Genomic DNA, 13,759 nt, shown 5'->3' on the forward strand with positions numbered 1-13,759 from the left:
GATGCGACGTGAGATAGAAGATAAACTTTTCCCACTGTGGACCAAGCCTGGTGTGAACAGTACTAACTAAATCAGAACTCCAAGTAACTAGTTACGGAGTTCTTGCTGACGGTGTATCTCTCGTCCCCTCCCTGATCGCTGCTGTCCTCGATGACCAGTAACGCCAACAAACTCATAGAACCGAGTCCAGACTACATGTACGGTTCCGTGTCAGAACCTTAAAGTTTTGTGCCCACTGCCAGACTCTGATAGAACCCATAGTTTCAACTCATCCGCAACTACCTCTTTGTCCAATCCGTCGTTGTCTGACCTAGAGAGGAGCAGCACGGTCTCCAGGCTCGTCTCAGATAACATCTGCACCCAGCACGGGGAGGGTGCATCGGGCCGGAAGCTCTAGCAAACACGGTCAAACCAGGCTGGGCTTCTCTCCAGTTGGCAATGGTCAGGAAATGGTTCGTTTGCATGATTTGTTCAACGTCGCACAGTCCGCTCCAGCGTCTACTCGGCCACGACTATGATAGGCACGTAAAAGTGGTTAGCCGCGACTGTCACTGAACCAGAAATGAGAACAAGAACAAGAGACACATCAACATGAAGAAGGGGAAGAAAACGTGCAAGGGCTGTGCCAGTGCCGGGGCTTACCGGTGATGCCATCAAGGTCGGAGCCGCCCAAGGTTGCGCTGCCGCACCTTTTGAACCTTCTGGCCCGCGTGGCGCCGAACTGCTGTGCATTAGAAGCCGCATGATCAAGACGGACATGGCAATAGTGGCGGAACCTTACTCACGGCGTGTCCGCAAATGTCCTGACGTACCAACATACTTTACAGTACCTTGTTGCCTTCGAGGCGGGCATGAGAGATTCGTCTACTGAGCTGAGTAGGTACCGGCGGTCAGCATGACGGTCATACAGCGAGGTTCAGGGTTGAGCACAAGGCTTACCGAGTTGTCGAAAAGCGGACAGATCTCTTCTTCCTCAAGATCCTCTCACATCCACAACACCTTTGCTTCCACTCACGATGGGTCAGCGCAGCGTAAGCCAATGGTGGAGGGAGGCGATGCCCACAGCAAGCCGACTGCTCAACCTTGCCAACTTAGCACGAGTAATGAGTGAGTGGGAGGTAACGTACACCATTGACGACATACACTTTAGAGGGGGTAAGTCAGTGATGAGCTATGGTGAATGACTGTATGACAAGAGGAAAAACGTGTCAACTAACCGCGATGCCTCGAACAACCCCGCCCAACCCAATGGAACTGCCCATAACATGAAGGACATCATGTTAGCATTCTGACGGCCGCCTAGAAATACCGACGAGACTTGTCTGACTGCTGGGTTTTACGGCCCAGACCTCGTCGGCCGTCGCCTGGGCATGTATGCCGTTGACCTAGGCCTTCACCACATCCTCAGACGCGTGCCCTGCTCCTCGGCGCCATACTTCCCCTCGCTGCGCCTCTTTTGAGAGAGAGACTAGAACAAGACATAAAAAGATCAACGTGTAGACGCTTAGTACGTAGAGTGGGACCGAGACGCACACGTTATGCTGTTCGCCCTTGCCGTGCTGAAGATGGACGGTACCGACGTCTCCGATTATGTGTTTTACTGTGTCAAAGGAGTAGAGCCGGTGTTCCGCTTCGAGATGACCAAACGCTGGACTGCCGAGGACGATGTTGGGGTTTTTGACGATGTCATGGCGACGGCTGCCCGCTCCTTGAGGGCCTTGCGCATCTGACGCTGCTCTGCTTGTAACGAAACTGAAGGTCAGAAAGATTCACGTACAAGAGTCAATCCCGAAGAGGGGAGACATGGACTTACTCGCAATAGGTACGTGGCGCATGGTCGGGCTGTTGCTGGTCCAACGCCCGTTAGCCCCCCGATGTTTCATGGTCCCAGTGCTGACCGGCGCTTACTGACGGAAGTCGGATTTGAACGTTGCTGACGGCAGACAGTACTGCAGCGAGAACCGTAACCTAAGAGTCAGTTGAGCCTAGAGATCTACGGTGCGTGAACGGGGTTCAGTTGCTCACTGATGGGAGGAAGACGCTCGCGGCGGATGGAAGTGGTTGGAAGTCTGCTGTTCCCCGTACGGTCAGCAAGGGAACTTGGTTGACGTTTGGTTCGTGATCAATCTATGAGAGAGAGACGTAGGAGAGTGGCGTGGCGTACCGGGCGACGACGGCTCATCAACCCTCGGCGGAGGACGTTGACGGCTGCGTTGCCCGGGGCCAGCAGTCGCGCGAGATGTCAATCGATGTGGGGGAAAGGGTCACTGATGGCTGTTGAAAGTCGAGTCGAAAGCAGTGGTCTGTCTCTGGAGCTGTCAGTGAGGGGCGTGATGGATGAGCGAGAGCTTAAAGGTTGACCGTGGATGTGTGTTGGTGGCGTCACCTCCGAGGCACATCTCCAGCAAACTCAGTGACATTATGCTAAGAGTATATTTGCAAAGATGAGTTTCATATAATTTTCTGAACACTGATATTCAAGGCTATTGAAATGAATTGGCCAGTGTTCCTTGAGAATCCACAACTATCTCTACGCCACCATTTGACCAACGTATTCTTCAGATCAGCCTCCGAAACCTCAGGCGTAGACGCACATGACTATGCACCACGAAGACTTTCAATGTATTGATAAACTATGGCCTTCACCGTCGTCCCTTAGTCGCAGTCGTCGCAAAACGCGAGGCAGGCAAACTGGCAACTGGCCCGCTGAAGCGATTCTTGTCTGCCCGGTCCATTGTAGGCTTCAATTTGGTCAGTGGATAGATCTATATGTTGGACATGTTAAGGTTTCTCCAAGCTAGACTCACTATCGTGGCACTCGACAACGCAGTCGTTGCAAGTCCCCTGGAACGGCGCTCCCGTGCATTGCGCGAGGACCGAGGGGGCCACCATGGCAGTGATGAGGAAAAAGGTCTTGAAAAGCATTGTGGTTGAGGTAGTTGAGCGGTAATTTGGATTATAATCACGCAGATGAGTTTGTTGAGTCTGTTGCTGTTGCTGTTGTTAGAATGAGAGTCTGCCTGGAACTAGACCTCATATTTATACTCGCTCTGCCCGATAATCTCCTTACTTTGAGTATTCGATGCCTGGAGACTTCAGAAGCCCAGGTATTACAATCAGCCCATAATCTCTACGTCTGGACAAAACTCCCTCAACTCCAAGCCAAAGGATCACGTAAATCGTCTTGGCATACACAATAGCGCTCACCAAAATGGATTCCCTCTTGGCATGAAAACACAAAGTCATTCCATCCCACTGCAAATCTCTGCCCCATTCACATCGCCTACAATCCTAACCCACTTCCTCAGCCTCGCGATGGCGACGCACCAAAAATTGATCATCGAGATAAGATTGCTATCCCGGGACTTCTCAACTCGGGACCCTGGTAGGTCATGTTCCAGACACCCAATGAGCCGACTCCGTCAAAGACCCATCTGTCAAAGTCAGGAACTCTGCTGCCCTAGCTGCGGGCATGTGGGCGGTCTTGGCGGTCGGCCGACCGTTGATCTTTTGTTTTCTACCCACTCTATTACCGCAGAGTAGACAAAAGATCAATCCTTCGACTTCAGCTGTATACAAAAGGTCCAACTCAAAACTAACGCCAAGAGGGACCACGGCCAAAGTCCCTATCTTTCCTCAACTATCTGTAGGTGGTCTGCGTTTGGAATTCGAGTGGCTCCGCTACGTGGATGACAACATTGATTTACAAGTCTCAATTGTTGACGGTTCTACCAAGTGCTAGACAATGAGACACAGCTTACGGATTTAGAAGTCATGGTCAGCAAGCAATAGGCTTCAAATGGCATGTAAAGAGCAGAGGAACAAAGAGCAGCCTTTCTTTCACACCTAGTGGATGCGATGTAGTAGCAAACGGTTGGTTCTTTACGTCGTGGAATAGCAATTATACGTAAATCAAGACACCCGTAGTTGAGGCAAGCTTGAACACCTCGGATACGCCCGTTTGGGTCGTGGCGCAGGCGAATTAGTATGTCCGCGACCACGACTTACGGCCTGGCTCTTTGCGGTGTATCAGGGGGCATGTGGGGCGCCGCGATGCGGAATATGGAGCAGGACATCATTCCCTTTTCCCGGAGCGAGGGGATGGCGATTACGCCGTACGGCCTGCTGAACCAGAGCCGGTTCCAAATGGCGGAGGAAGTCAAGGCCCGGGAGCCATCGGCGGGAGGAAGATCGAGCTTCTGGAAGGGAAGCTCGAGGGGTTGGAGGTGGAGTTGACGGAGGTGGAGGTGGACAAGGTGTAGGCTGCGTATGAGACAAAAGTCGTCGACATTGACATCGTGTTTCCGCCTGTGTGGGTGTGACAGTTGCTAAAATGAGAAAGAAAAATGAATCATCGTCGATCTCCCAAGCTCACCGAGTTGGAGTCAACCTCTCGGACATGTGAGGGAGTCTCCGGCCTGGGCGACATGTCTCGGCACGGGACAGAAGGAGATCGGACGGACCCGACTCGGAGAAGCGGGGCCGGTCGGCCTACGGAGGCAGGCCGACCATCGGTTGGCATTCACGAATTAAACCTGATACGAGCCAAGCTGAACCAGTCCCAGCCTTGCAGATATCCGGCAACCCAATTTCATCTGATTTCAAGTCAGCAAAAGACTTTCAACCTCACACTCGGCCGGTTATTCGACTTGCCAAGAACATCTCAACCCCTCTCCGCACGCCGCCGCTTCTCAGCCAGCCACAACCACGAGGCAGACTGACGATGCACAGATCTGCAAAACCTTCAAAACGCACTGTAAAAGTGCCTTGATGTATCCGGCCAGCCTAAAAATGCTTGGCAGCGCGAATCGATTCGTAAAAAGTGATGCTCTGCCGGGAACGACCTCCATCACGACTGCAAGGGGAGCGATCTCCCCGCAGTCCGGTCGTCACACGGCATCCCACATCCATCACAGCACATACGTGCGAAAGAACAAACTATCGTGATACCTCAAGTCACATCCCGAGTCGCTCTCCTGACCCTTTTCAATGTTGTGATGCCTCCCAAACTGGAAGTGTCATGTCAATCCTCCCTTTGGGCGCAAGCCTAACTGAGACACGAAGCTAACTCGCACCAACCCGAACAGTCCTCAACCCACCTTTGGGGGGAATGTTCGTGGAGACAACCTTACCCCGTATCCCAATTTCTGGTGCTCCCGGGCCCCCCAAAGTGGCAGGCTGTCTTGGCGGGTGGTCGTGACAGTGGCGTTGACTGCGGTGGAGTGGTGTTGTCCCACCGCGGACTGGAATTCGGGATAGATGAAGCACCAAGACAACCCATCTGACCGCATTCCAGACGACAGACATGTCAATTTCATACATCAACAACCCAACGGCCTACCGTTTTGCAAAGTCACGATTTCTCTTCTTCTTGCTGTTCATCCTTTTCGTCTCCCAGGTTCTCAGCCCATCCCACTGTACACACGTTTAGACTGTACTCCGTAGACAGCAGACGTACCATCCTCACGAACCACAGCCAGGATATACTGACAAAGGATCTCACGATGCGCATCAAGAACCTCCTCGCCATCCTCGGCTCAACAGCCCTCGCCGCCGCCGCCTCCGCACCAGCCGTAACACCCTTCCTCACACAGCCAGGAACCCAACCAACAACCCTCGTCCCACAACCATCCTCCTCCGCCGCCCCAGCAGTCCCAGCACCACCAGCATCCTCCCCAGGATCTTCTTCTTCCTCCTCCTCATTAGCACCACCAAACTCTTCCTCCTATTCCACCGCAGTAGCATCAGCCTCCCTCTCAACAGTAACATCCCGCCCCGCCGCTACCAAAACAATCTCTCTCGCCCCCTCAAAGACAAACATCTACCAAGAGTGCGGCGGCCTCCGCCCGACGCCCAATCCCTGCCCCGCCAGCTTCGAGTGCATCGACGACCCCTTCCGCAAGGGCTGCGGCCTGGCCTGCGATCAGCCGGGCATCTGCGTCGTGCCCATCATGTGCGGCGGCATCGCGGCCATCAAGTGCCCCGCCGGCAAGTGGTGCGTCGATGATCCGCGGGATGACTGTCACCCGCTTCAAGGGGGTGCCGACTGTGCTGGGCTTTGTGTTTGAGTCTGAAGGGGGGGGGTCATGGGTGGATGGAGAGGCGGCGGGGAGAAGAGAGACGGGATACTTAATACTGGGGGGAGCCGAATTGGCACCTGAATAGGCGTTATTGGGAGAACTGCTCGTCTGGACCAGATGTTTCCTTTGTCAAATGATACTATTTGCTTACTATGAGGTAGCGAGTCATAATTCACACACATCTTACTCACCAATGTCCGTCTCCAGAGGTCCTCATAAAGCAAAGGTTTCCATGGGAAGGCTCGGTGAGTCTGGTGAGACCCGTGATGCTTTCCCGCAAACTCTCGGTGGAGGGGAGAGGAAGTAGACACCCAGCAGGGTAGCAGAGGCAAGTCGGGAAACACCAGTTCAGCTGCCATCCCTCCAGGTTGTGTACCATGGAAGCCGCGATGTCTCCCAAGGTGTCTTGCCGTCCCGCGTTGACAGAAATGCCCTTACCGCCGCACATTCAAGACCATCCATGAAACAAAACTTCCGTCCCGTCAAAGTTCTCTTTTGGGTCATCTCCGTTGCCTCTAGTCACTGGCCTCTTTATCCTCTTTCCTCTGGCCTCTTCCTCTTCACATTTCCTCTTCTCGATAATTCGTACAATCAACGAGATTCTTCATCACGACAACTACAACGCATCACTACAGGCTACTCAAGTCTGACATTACTCACCGCCAAAATGTGCATCAAAACAACTTATCACTACAAATGCGGCCACACAAACTCCTTCACGCCGTACTGCGAACGCGCTTTCGACGACTGCCCATACAGAATCACTGCAAGAAGATGCTCAAACCCCACCCTCGCAGAAAAGACAGTCCGCGGCATCTGCGACGCCATCGAGTGCAAGTACGAGGAATGGGACAGGCGTTGGATCTGCCATAAGTGTGGCATGGATAACGAAAATTCCATGACGTGTGAGGGTAACAGCTGTGAACATGACTTCTGCCATGGGTGCGATCCTTGTAAATATCTCCAGTTCTTGAGGAAGAAAACGACGAGTTCTAACTGTTTGTGATAGGGGAATCTTCTTTGGCGAATATACCACACAGAACTCCCGAGGAGATGAAACAGGCGGAGCTTCGAGCCATGGGGCTCGAGCCAGAGGAAGGATCTCAGTCAAGTGTCCAGTCTCAGTCAACCCCCCAGTCTCAATCAACTATCCAGTCTGCAAGAACCCAACTTACCGAGCCAACTCAACAAACCGAGCACTCTAAAGGCCATGGGCAAGCTACACCGCCAAAGTTCCACTGTTCGGGTTGCTGCACATGTAAACCAGCCCGGGAGGCATCGAGGCAGCGACAGTCAAAACACCAACCTCCCAGCGTCCCGGTCTATAAATCCGGGACGGGAGATTGGGTCCGACAGCCTCAAGGTAGACCCAGGTTACAATTGAAGAGGGAAGACACAAGTACCATGGGAGTCGGTGGGAGAAGCGCAAAGCTAGCGCAAATGGTCGAAGAGGGAAATTAGACTAGGCTAGGCAAAGAGGCCACAGCCTTTCTATTCGCGTCTGGGGGGGGGGGGGGGGGGGGGGGGTTTCTCTCAATAGTCTATCGGTCATGGCTCTATAGCGGCAGTAAAGTAAATACCAAAAGTGAAAAAAAAAAAAAAACAAGCATAGCAATCAAGCGACAAGTTTATTTCCCGCCCGAGAAAGACACCACGGCCCATTTGCCGCTCCAAGCCCACTTCCTCGAGCCAGAGTCGCCGCCGCCGCCCTCGGTCGCGAGCAGCTTCTCGTCCTCGCCGGGCTGGAGACCGACTACGACATCGGCCTTGCAGGTGCGGAGAGCGAGGATGTTGAGGCCGGATCCGGGGCCGAGGTTCTTGAGGGCTTCCGTGAAGGGTGTAGCAGCATCCCAGTTGGCCTAGTTTAGTATTAGTATCATCATCATCAACACAAGGTGTATTGCCCAGTACTCACATCACCGGTCAACTTGCGGTAGTTGAGATCGCCCTTGAAAATGACAACCTCGCTGGCCTTGAGGTCCTCGTACAGGTCCTTGGCCTCTTCGGGCAATTGCCAAAAGGGGCCGGGGTGTGTCCAGTAACGGTTGGGACGGAGGATGAGCTGTCCCTCGGCGTGGAACTGGCTCCACTCCTGGAAGAGAAAGGCGAGGCTCTCCGAGTCCGCAGCCGAGAGAGGCTCGGGCGTCTTGCCCTGAAGCTCCTCCTCTTCTGAGGGTGTCTCGTAGAAGCGCTTGGGGCTCGCGATGGCGCTCAATAGCTGGGCAAAGTCGCCCGGGAGTACGTCGGACACGAACCACGGAATGGACTTGGGGTGCAGCACGACGTTGGTGGCCAGGCCGGCAGACAGCAGGTATCCGGCGAGAATGAGGTCGACATACAACTCAAATCCGGCGTTGTCGAGCACAATATCGACGCGGCGCTCAGCCTTGCCCTCGGCCTTGGCCTTCTTCAGGAGCTCGTAGACGGCGGGGAGGTCGTTGACGACAATGTTCTTCTCGGACGCCTTGCGAGCCTCCGAGCCCTGCAGCTTCTGGATGTCCTCGTACGTCAAGCTCGTCAGGAGGGACAGGTCGGTCGCGTTACCCCAGAGGCAGATTTCGCACATTTCGGTGAAGAGAAGCTTCTCGGCGGCCTCGTCCTGGGCTGCGCCCTTGTTCTTCTGGAGTTGCTCGACAAGCTCCTTGTACTTTGACGCCAGCTCGACAACAGCGGGGCGGGACGATCTAAATGTGCTCATCTTCTGGCGGGCGAAGACGTCGTAGTTCTTCCAGTGGGTGGACCGGGCAAAGTGCGTGCTGATACGTCTGTTGCTGTGTCAGCTCGTGTCCGCCAAGGGGTGTGAGTAATGCAGCTTACCTGAAGAGGTAGCACTCGGTGTAGAGCCATGGCACGTTCAGCCATGTGGGAGAGCCGAGCTTCTTGAGCTCCTCATTGTAGATGCTCACGTCGGGGTATCCATCGTCCTCGATCGGCCTGGTATGGTGACTATGGTCAGCAACAGCTGCGCTGAGAGTATGGATTGAGAGAGCCGTACGTTAATGCCCGGTCGTGCTGAACCTCGTATTTGATCTTGACAACCTCCTCAATAATCTTTTTGCCCTCAGCTTCCTTCTCGGCGTCCTTGGTCTGGGTGACGGATCGGTAGAGGTCGTCGATGGCTTGGGTCTGTGGCCGGGCTGTCAGCAAGGGATCAACTGTCAAGAGGGAGACCAAAGACCTACGATGATGACGGGCCAACGCTCGCGAGCAGTAACCCAACCAAACGAGGTCTTGTCGCCAGTCGAGTAGGGAGCTGTCATTTGCACGGTGATATTAGCTTGGCGCGAGGTTTGCGGTGACGGTTGAAGGGCTGATGGCGGGGGGGGGGGGGGGACCCATACCAGGCATCTTGGATCTGGACGGAGGGATTGGGTATCTAGAGGATCGAGTAGAGGGTGATCTAGAAGAGAAGAAGCAATTGAGAGAGGACGGCAGCGAGATTATCAGATTATCTCGTGAAATTGTTTGCGACGACGTGTCTCATCTTTTTTGGTGCCAAACGTCGACCGTCGAGTTCTGTGACAAAACGGCAGCAGCTCCCCGCCATGGTGGGGCAGGGGCTGCGTGCACGGGCTATCTTAGCCAGGTTAGCGCGGGGCACATCCCCGATACAGAAATATCGAGCGGACCTGACGTAAGCCCCTTGTTTCGGATAAATGTATTCATCTATCCATCTCGATTATCTAAAGGCCTTTCTTTGTCTTATCTAATCACCGCCAGCACTTGTTTCCCAGTCTTCCTCTCTCTCAACAACATGACCTACTAACCTCCGTCCATCATGTATGTCGTAATAAGGATAGCGCCAGGATGATTGAACGAAGCAAACTTCCAGTCCAAACTTCATTATCCGACCAATCTCTTCCGAAAATAGACATGGCAGGTGCCACGGCACGTGCCGCCCCTCGGTTCGTCCCCGAAGGGAATTGTCGCGGTCGTTTCAGTCCTTCGTTCCACTCTTCAAAATGGATCTCGGACACGCCATCATGAAAGTTCATACATCGTCAACATGCTATGGTCTGGACCGGCGCCAGATATGGCTGAGCCCAGTGTACCAATGTCAAGGTAGACTTTAAGTGAGGGTCCTGCGAAATGGCCAAATACCATCAAATTGGGGGAGACCCCAACAGGCACACGAACTTAGCTCCGTTAAGTACAAATGCTGTAACGTTCTCAATGTTTCAAAAAGCACAAAACCAAAAATTCTGAGCATCTACTTTGGTTGTACTGAAGTAGTCAGGCACAAGACCCTAGGGGCGGGATGCTTCAGACTTCAGCCGCTGACAAAACCTCCTCATAGATGACAAGGCCATAATCACCAGGCTTACCAACTTGAAAACTCTGAATGTTCCATCTTATTCAGCTTGTTTCCAGGCAGCATACTTCTGACTTCCTTGGAACGAAATTGATTAGGCCTGATCCTGCTCAGATGATGTAGCCTGCAGCACCTGCCTTTGGGGGTCTCACCGTGACATTGGTAGACCGAGCTTGCGATGCAGTCCAAGCCATTCAACCTTACGAGCTTCCAATTAGGTCAATTGTTGAAAGTTGCGATACCAAAAGATACCGCTCATAGAGTCGTCGTGTTCCGTGACACGCATCGTCGGCTGCCGGTTGTGCTTTGCTGATGTCAACGAATCAAGCACACTCAACCCCACAGAACCCCGGAATTTACCCCGGCCTCTCCGGATGTCTCTCCAGCCTCAACGGGAATGTTGCGGGGGGACAAGCCTGACACTCCCTTCCATAGGGGCTCTCTGGACTGCATAGTGTGTCCAGAGCCAAGTCTCCCTCTCGCTGTCGACCTGCGGGACTACCCGCCTTCAAAGGTTACCTTGCATGAGCGTACCCGGAGTAATCTTCGTCGCAACTGCCGTCGATGGATCCTTAGGTTCATGTACACTCAATGTAAGGGACCCGATGATATGACCCAACATCGTGGTTCACCCACGTGTCAGATGCACTTCGGATGACTGCCGATCGAGAAGCTGAATTCCACTTCGTCGTTACCGTAGGATTTACCATCATTGGAGTCGCTCTGCGGTTTCACCTCTGAACTTGGAAGACCATGACTTCCAACGACGTGTCTCAAGTCCACCTGCACGGCTCCAACGATGTTTGTTCAAAATTGGTCTGAGGAATGATCAATGAAGGTTAGGTAGCTTATAATGCACAACCTTTACGCACTAATATTGGCCTCTCCAGACGCGACTGTGTTCGCATGTGATCCTTAACTCAATACACATAGCGAAGCTTACTCAGTCGGCCGGCCTGCCTTGGTTCTCAACGCAAGTAATTATGGACTGTCCACCGAGAGCATGCTGCTTTAATGCCCCTTCAAGGTTTCCCTCTTGAATAGGCATGTCCTCCATGTCCCTGTGCAGTTCCAAGCCTCCCAGAATGAGTAGCGGATAGAACGTGGGACCAAAAGCGTGACGACGTCTTGACATAGTGCAGGAATGTGTCATGATTATAATAAGCCAGCATGCCAAATAAAAAGTTCCAGTCTCACAGATGGCATACGGAGTATGTGCCGAGAAAAATACATCTGGCAAGTTGCAGCCCGCGCAAAAGAAACCATCGGTTCCATGTACGCTTCCCGGCAGAGATTGCCGAGACCACGACGCATCGAGTCAGGAAGCAAATCGTCAACTCCGCTATTTTCTCTCGAGCATCTCCCAAGAGACTCAGAAAGCGACATCGTGGGGCATTCATTATTGCTCTTCCGACTTCGCCCGCAGGTGGGAAAGGGTCCTGTTGTGCTCCCCACCAGTAATAACAGGGTATCATGCACGGCTCACGATGCATCAATATTGACTTGAAGCGGTGACGAGTTTTTTGCTGGTAGAAAATTTGATGCCATCATGGGATCATGAACAGACGATTGCTCAGTATCACAACTATGGAGCTCTCCTGGTTAGCGCCGGCTACGTAAACCGACTAAATATCGCCGGAGAGAACACCGAGCTTCAATGTTTTGCGACTCAATGACGCAAACTTCATCGGTCAAAGGTAACTAAAGTTCGAGCAACTCGGCCGGGCCCTGCCGACACGAGAATCGCCTGGACGAGCGCACTGCAGAAGCGAATTCGCCTGCAGAAAAGTTTTGCCTTTGATTACAGGGACCAGTCAGAAACCAACCCCGCGGGCAACGAGGTCGAGCACACGCGAACTAGCCTGCTAGGTAACGTTGCTGTGGGACTCTTAGTCAAGCAGCAGCATGGCGCCGGGGATGGTATGACTCCTGACTTGCAAGTACCCGGGCTCAATAACCATAAGAGCAAGTCTAGAAGCATCGAGGAGTGGGCGAGTTGGGTAATAGCGCGGTCCCGGCATCGTTGCCAAGGGTGCGGCTCAATTTGACTTTTTTTCCGGAGCTTCGACGAATATCCCGGTATGTGTCCCGGTAAGAGGGATGTTCTCTCATCCGGAACCCATCAAATTAACGTGGCGGCCATGTGGGCGGTCCGTTGAATCTTGAAAAAAGCTGAGACTTTCAATTTGTGGCCGGTATATCTGCACGTCGATCAGTTGATGTCGACCCAACGGCCTCTTCTCGGTGCTACTGCTGACGAGATGGGGATTTTCCCCTCACCATCCTCAGTCGAATCTGGGCCAGCGGGATCCCCAGAGAAGTCAAAACATTCCCCACGGGAAAAGAACACCTTAGTCACGACTCACGAACACTTTTGTCTCTGGCACTCTGCCGCGGGCGGTGGGGAAGTGGTAAAGATTTCTGCTTTGAATCCACTCAGACCAACTCGGCCAACTTCCGCTTCTGGTGTTAGCTCCGGGACTTTTCCCCGACGTTACACGCCTTGGCCTTTTTGTCTCCCGTAATTCTTTTTTTGCTGTTTTTTTACGACTGAGAGAACCCGCTGCGGGGGTGGACCAAATCGTGTGATGTGCCAGACTTCTCTGTGTGCGGGTGGGCGGGGTATGTAGGAACTCCATGAACCAGGGGGTGGAAAAGAGACGGAGGACTCCGCTGCTTGTTCCTCGAGTTATTGCTAGAGGAGCCGAAGGATTTCTGAAGGGGTTGGAGATGCTTCGGGCTCGGAAAGTCTTGAGCGAATGCCAACAGATGCCAAACCTGGGGGAGGTGATCATCGGGCAAAGAGCGAGCGGCAGCAGAACGCGTATTGGAGCCGACGTCCGGATTTGGGGATCATAAGCACCATGTCGGTCAGTACTCAGATCCCACCACGCTGATCTGACATACCCCGGATTTCCAACAATTGAGAATCTCACCAACGCAGTAGATGAAGCAACATGTCTGGAACATAATAGACGAGAGGATTCAAACATGTCAATGATGAACCCAAGGAGCTAGCAATAAGATTGACACGAGGGACGGACCCAAGAACCTAGCCCACGGGGCCCATCTCGTTCGACCTTGCGGGACGGTCTACGGAGTACACAGAGTCGCATCAAAACTTGACACATCCTATCCCCATCTGGCAAAAGTTGCCCCATCACCAAAGGACGTCTCCCTGGTCAACCACCCCCCAGGAAGGCAGTCCTTAGCGTCGGTGCTCCCAAGAATAAGTACAGACGATGACCCGGCCTGTTGGGTGAGGTGATCGTTCTGTTATTCTCGGCTCCTGCTTCCCGTGACTGTCACTCGGTGTCTTGCGTTACGAGGCCAATTCTCAATCGCGGGCTAGACTCCTCGGTATCTT

General features: G+C 53.3%; 8 protein-coding genes across 8 annotated transcripts; 4 read left to right on the forward strand and 4 right to left on the reverse strand.

Annotated features, from left to right (window-relative positions):
• Window positions 1-174: 174 nt before the first annotated feature.
• BDP55DRAFT_166033 (uncharacterized protein) lies at window positions 175-1,460 on the reverse strand. Its single transcript, XM_060565722.1, has 8 exons — window positions 1,328-1,460; window positions 1,218-1,265; window positions 1,128-1,144; window positions 1,064-1,082; window positions 940-1,010; window positions 786-872; window positions 643-724; window positions 175-512 (listed from the first exon to the last, which is right to left on the reverse strand). Exons 2-8 carry the CDS (start codon window positions 1,260-1,262, stop codon window positions 279-281), a joined length of 555 nt encoding a protein of 184 aa, XP_060429003.1. The 5' UTR covers window positions 1,263-1,265; window positions 1,328-1,460; the 3' UTR covers window positions 175-278.
• Window positions 1,461-2,655: 1,195 nt separating this feature from the next.
• On the reverse strand, window positions 2,656-2,925 carry BDP55DRAFT_729237 (uncharacterized protein; the record flags this gene model as incomplete). The annotated part of the gene is made up of 2 exons (XM_060579542.1): window positions 2,656-2,741; window positions 2,808-2,925. The coding sequence occupies 2 exons, from the start codon at window positions 2,923-2,925 to the stop codon at window positions 2,656-2,658; spliced, it is 204 nt and encodes a 67-aa protein (XP_060429004.1).
• A 420-nt stretch (window positions 2,926-3,345) lies between these two features.
• Window positions 3,346-3,972, forward strand: BDP55DRAFT_665573 (uncharacterized protein). The gene has a single exon (XM_060575047.1). The coding sequence runs from the start codon at window positions 3,473-3,475 to the stop codon at window positions 3,740-3,742; it is 270 nt and encodes an 89-aa protein (XP_060429005.1). The 5' UTR covers window positions 3,346-3,472; the 3' UTR covers window positions 3,743-3,972.
• Window positions 3,973-4,011: 39 nt separating this feature from the next.
• BDP55DRAFT_665575 (uncharacterized protein) lies at window positions 4,012-4,369 on the forward strand. Its single transcript, XM_060575048.1, has one exon. The coding sequence runs from the start codon at window positions 4,039-4,041 to the stop codon at window positions 4,234-4,236; it is 198 nt and encodes a 65-aa protein (XP_060429006.1). The 5' UTR covers window positions 4,012-4,038; the 3' UTR covers window positions 4,237-4,369.
• A 1,044-nt stretch (window positions 4,370-5,413) lies between these two features.
• On the forward strand, window positions 5,414-6,332 carry BDP55DRAFT_166311 (uncharacterized protein). Its single transcript, XM_060565724.1, has 2 exons — window positions 5,414-6,186; window positions 6,242-6,332. Exon 1 carries the CDS (start codon window positions 5,505-5,507, stop codon window positions 6,066-6,068), a length of 564 nt encoding a protein of 187 aa, XP_060429007.1. The 5' UTR covers window positions 5,414-5,504; the 3' UTR covers window positions 6,069-6,186; window positions 6,242-6,332.
• Window positions 6,094-7,583, forward strand: BDP55DRAFT_665578 (uncharacterized protein). The gene has a single exon (XM_060575049.1). It carries the CDS (start codon window positions 6,541-6,543, stop codon window positions 7,084-7,086), a length of 546 nt encoding a protein of 181 aa, XP_060429008.1. The 5' UTR covers window positions 6,094-6,540; the 3' UTR covers window positions 7,087-7,583.
• Window positions 7,584-7,661: 78 nt separating this feature from the next.
• On the reverse strand, window positions 7,662-9,608 carry BDP55DRAFT_716038 (uncharacterized protein). The gene is made up of 6 exons (XM_060578327.1): window positions 9,422-9,608; window positions 9,263-9,333; window positions 9,076-9,206; window positions 8,898-9,014; window positions 7,996-8,845; window positions 7,662-7,939 (listed from the first exon to the last, which is right to left on the reverse strand). The coding sequence occupies exons 1-6, from the start codon at window positions 9,426-9,428 to the stop codon at window positions 7,709-7,711; spliced, it is 1,407 nt and encodes a 468-aa protein (XP_060429009.1). The 5' UTR covers window positions 9,429-9,608; the 3' UTR covers window positions 7,662-7,708.
• Window positions 9,609-12,558: 2,950 nt separating this feature from the next.
• On the reverse strand, window positions 12,559-13,576 carry BDP55DRAFT_166325 (uncharacterized protein). Its single transcript, XM_060565725.1, has one exon. The coding sequence runs from the start codon at window positions 13,383-13,385 to the stop codon at window positions 12,744-12,746; it is 642 nt and encodes a 213-aa protein (XP_060429010.1). The 5' UTR covers window positions 13,386-13,576; the 3' UTR covers window positions 12,559-12,743.
• Window positions 13,577-13,759: the final 183 nt, after the last annotated feature.

The sequence above is a fragment of the Colletotrichum godetiae genome (genome assembly GCF_030913485.1).
Source record: "Colletotrichum godetiae strain CBS 193.32 chromosome Unknown BDP55scaffold_23, whole genome shotgun sequence".
Classification (NCBI taxonomy): Eukaryota; Fungi; Ascomycota; class Sordariomycetes; order Glomerellales; family Glomerellaceae; genus Colletotrichum; species Colletotrichum godetiae.

Bases quoted from the DNA above. Each gene is read 5' to 3' on its own strand.
- BDP55DRAFT_166033 (XM_060565722.1), bottom strand. From the start codon at position 1,262: ATGGGCAGTTCCATTGGGTTGGGCGGGGTTGTTCGAGGCATCGCG. The intron at 725-785 runs GTGAGTAAGGTT...TCTAATGCACAG, and splicing joins AGGACATTTGCGGACACGCC to CAGTTCGGCGCCACGCGGGC. The intron at 513-642 runs GTAAGCCCCGGC...TGCCTATCATAG, and splicing joins CGACCTTGATGGCATCACCG to TCGTGGCCGAGTAGACGCTG.
- BDP55DRAFT_665573 (XM_060575047.1), top strand. From the start codon at position 3,473: ATGTGGGCGGTCTTGGCGGTCGGCCGACCGTTGATCTTTTGTTTTCTA.
- BDP55DRAFT_665575 (XM_060575048.1), top strand. From the start codon at position 4,039: ATGTGGGGCGCCGCGATGCGGAATATGGAGCAGGACATCATTCCCTTT.
- BDP55DRAFT_166311 (XM_060565724.1), top strand. From the start codon at position 5,505: ATGCGCATCAAGAACCTCCTCGCCATCCTCGGCTCAACAGCCCTCGCC.
- BDP55DRAFT_665578 (XM_060575049.1), top strand. From the start codon at position 6,541: ATGAAACAAAACTTCCGTCCCGTCAAAGTTCTCTTTTGGGTCATCTCC.
- BDP55DRAFT_716038 (XM_060578327.1), bottom strand. The intron at 9,015-9,075 runs GTACGGCTCTCT...TCACCATACCAG, and splicing joins CAGCACGACCGGGCATTAAC to GCCGATCGAGGACGATGGAT. The intron at 7,940-7,995 runs GTGAGTACTGGG...ATACTAAACTAG, and splicing joins ACCGCAAGTTGACCGGTGAT to GCCAACTGGGATGCTGCTAC.
- BDP55DRAFT_166325 (XM_060565725.1), bottom strand. From the start codon at position 13,385: ATGTTTGAATCCTCTCGTCTATTATGTTCCAGACATGTTGCTTCATCT.